We start from the raw sequence: 1,819 nt of genomic DNA, 5'->3' as shown, positions 1-1,819 counted from the left end.
GAACATAACAAACAATTAGAGAGCTCAAAAAGAAACAAAAGCTCAAAAACCAAATGAAACAATAAAAAAGTTATGAGTCGCAAGCATATAGATTGTGAATTATACTGTGGGACCCGCGCCGCCGGGCGTCAGCGATCCAATTAAATTTCACCATCATTTTCACATATAGTGAAAATAAAATACCAACTCCAAACACATCAATTCCACCCCACCCTACTAATTTTAAATAATCTTAGGTATACTATTATTATTATTTAATCAAATAATCCACTTAATCGCAGGGTATATAAAGCCCCCTAATATTCAAAAAGTATCGTCAAACTTGTAAGAACAAAAATCTAAATTATGGATTCTTCTTTGTTCCAATTTGAATTCGAACACATGTCGTGGGGCAACGGCGTCTCCGGACTCCCTTTTAACGTTAACGACTCCGAGGAAATGCTCCTTTACGGCGTCCTGGCCGAGGGGGCGGCCTCCTCGGGGGAGAGAGCGTATAGAGGGGTGAGGAGGCGGCCGTGGGGGAAGTTCGCGGCGGAGATAAGGGACTCGACGAGGAACGGGGCGAGGGTGTGGCTCGGGACGTTCGACAGTGCGGAGGCGGCCGCGCTGGCGTACGACCAGGCGGCGTTCGCGATGAGGGGGTGCGCGGCGGTGCTGAATTTTCCGGTGGAGAGGGTGAAGGAGTCGCTGAAGGAGATGATGAAGTGTGGGGAGGAGGAGGAAGGAGGCTCGCCGGCGATGGCGCTCAAGAGAAAGCATTATTCGATGAGGAAGAAGAATAATAAGAAGAGTGTGAATAGGAAAAGAAAGAATGATCACAACAATAGTAGTGCTCTTGTGGTTTTGGAGGATTTGGGAGTTGAATATTTGGAGGCCCTTTTGACTTCTTCCTCATCACAAACTTAGCTGATTTTTCATTTTGTTATGTGTATTAGTAATCATTTTCTAATGGTGCTAGCTAGCTCTCTTTTGGTTTAGCTAATTAATGGATTTAAATGATGCGTTGAGACCTTCTATAATTTTTTATTGTCTTGTCTATAGTATCATTAGGGGTCGTTCGTTCGGTTGCTTGCGATTAAAGGTCATGACTAATATTATCTTTTTGTCTGGTCTGCCTCCATATTGTCAAGATTAGATTTTTATCTTGTGATTAACTATCTCACATGCACCCTTATGGCTAATTTAATCTTAGACAAATCATGGTATGGCTTATCCCATGTAGTACTGGTGTCTGTTATTTTATCTAATGAACCAAGCACCACCAAATATGTACTCCCTCCGTTCCCTCATAGTTGAGGTGAAACTTTTCGGCATGGAGTTTAATAAATGAATAGTTAGTATGTTAAAGAGAATAGAGAATAAAGTAGAAAGAGTTAAGTAAGAGTGAGAAAGTGTTTATTATTACTATGTATGGAAATGACTCAACAGTTATGAAACTTTCCAAAATAGAAAAATCACTCAACTATGAAGGAAGTGATGGAGTAATACATATAATTAGCGGGCTATAATCAAAATAAGTTTATGAGTGATTAATTAGAGTGATAATTGGATCATCATCTCTAACTTATTTTGGGTGAAATGAAATGTTTGAGAATTGATGTTCACTCCAATTGAATTGAGAGTGTGACATTAAATCGTTTGGATCATCTCAAGATTATCCAATTACTACTATTATTTTTGTTGCCCTTAAAGTTGAAAGTGATGTTGTAATACCCGAAAGTCAAGTCAGCATCCCACTTGGTGTGTCTATATTAAGCTAACAGTTAATGTTTTCATGTTTAGATTAAGCTAATACATGTTACCAAATTTAATACTCCCT

The 1,819-nt window shown here is 39.5% G+C and overlaps 1 protein-coding gene across 1 annotated transcript; it reads left to right on the top strand.

Annotated features, from left to right (window-relative positions):
• The first annotated feature begins 337 nt into the window (after window positions 1-337).
• Window positions 338-1,116, top strand: LOC121761398 (ethylene-responsive transcription factor 1B-like). The gene has a single exon (XM_042157048.1). The coding sequence runs from the start codon at window positions 346-348 to the stop codon at window positions 904-906; it is 561 nt and encodes a 186-aa protein (XP_042012982.1). The 5' UTR covers window positions 338-345; the 3' UTR covers window positions 907-1,116.
• The last annotated feature ends 703 nt before the right edge of the window (window positions 1,117-1,819 follow it).

The sequence above is a fragment of the Salvia splendens genome, chromosome 13 (assembly GCF_004379255.2).
Source record: "Salvia splendens isolate huo1 chromosome 13, SspV2, whole genome shotgun sequence".
NCBI lineage: Eukaryota > Viridiplantae > Streptophyta > Magnoliopsida > Lamiales > Lamiaceae > Salvia > Salvia splendens.
Note: the sequence above shows the minus strand (reverse complement) of the source record. Positions and strands in the feature narration are given on the sequence as shown.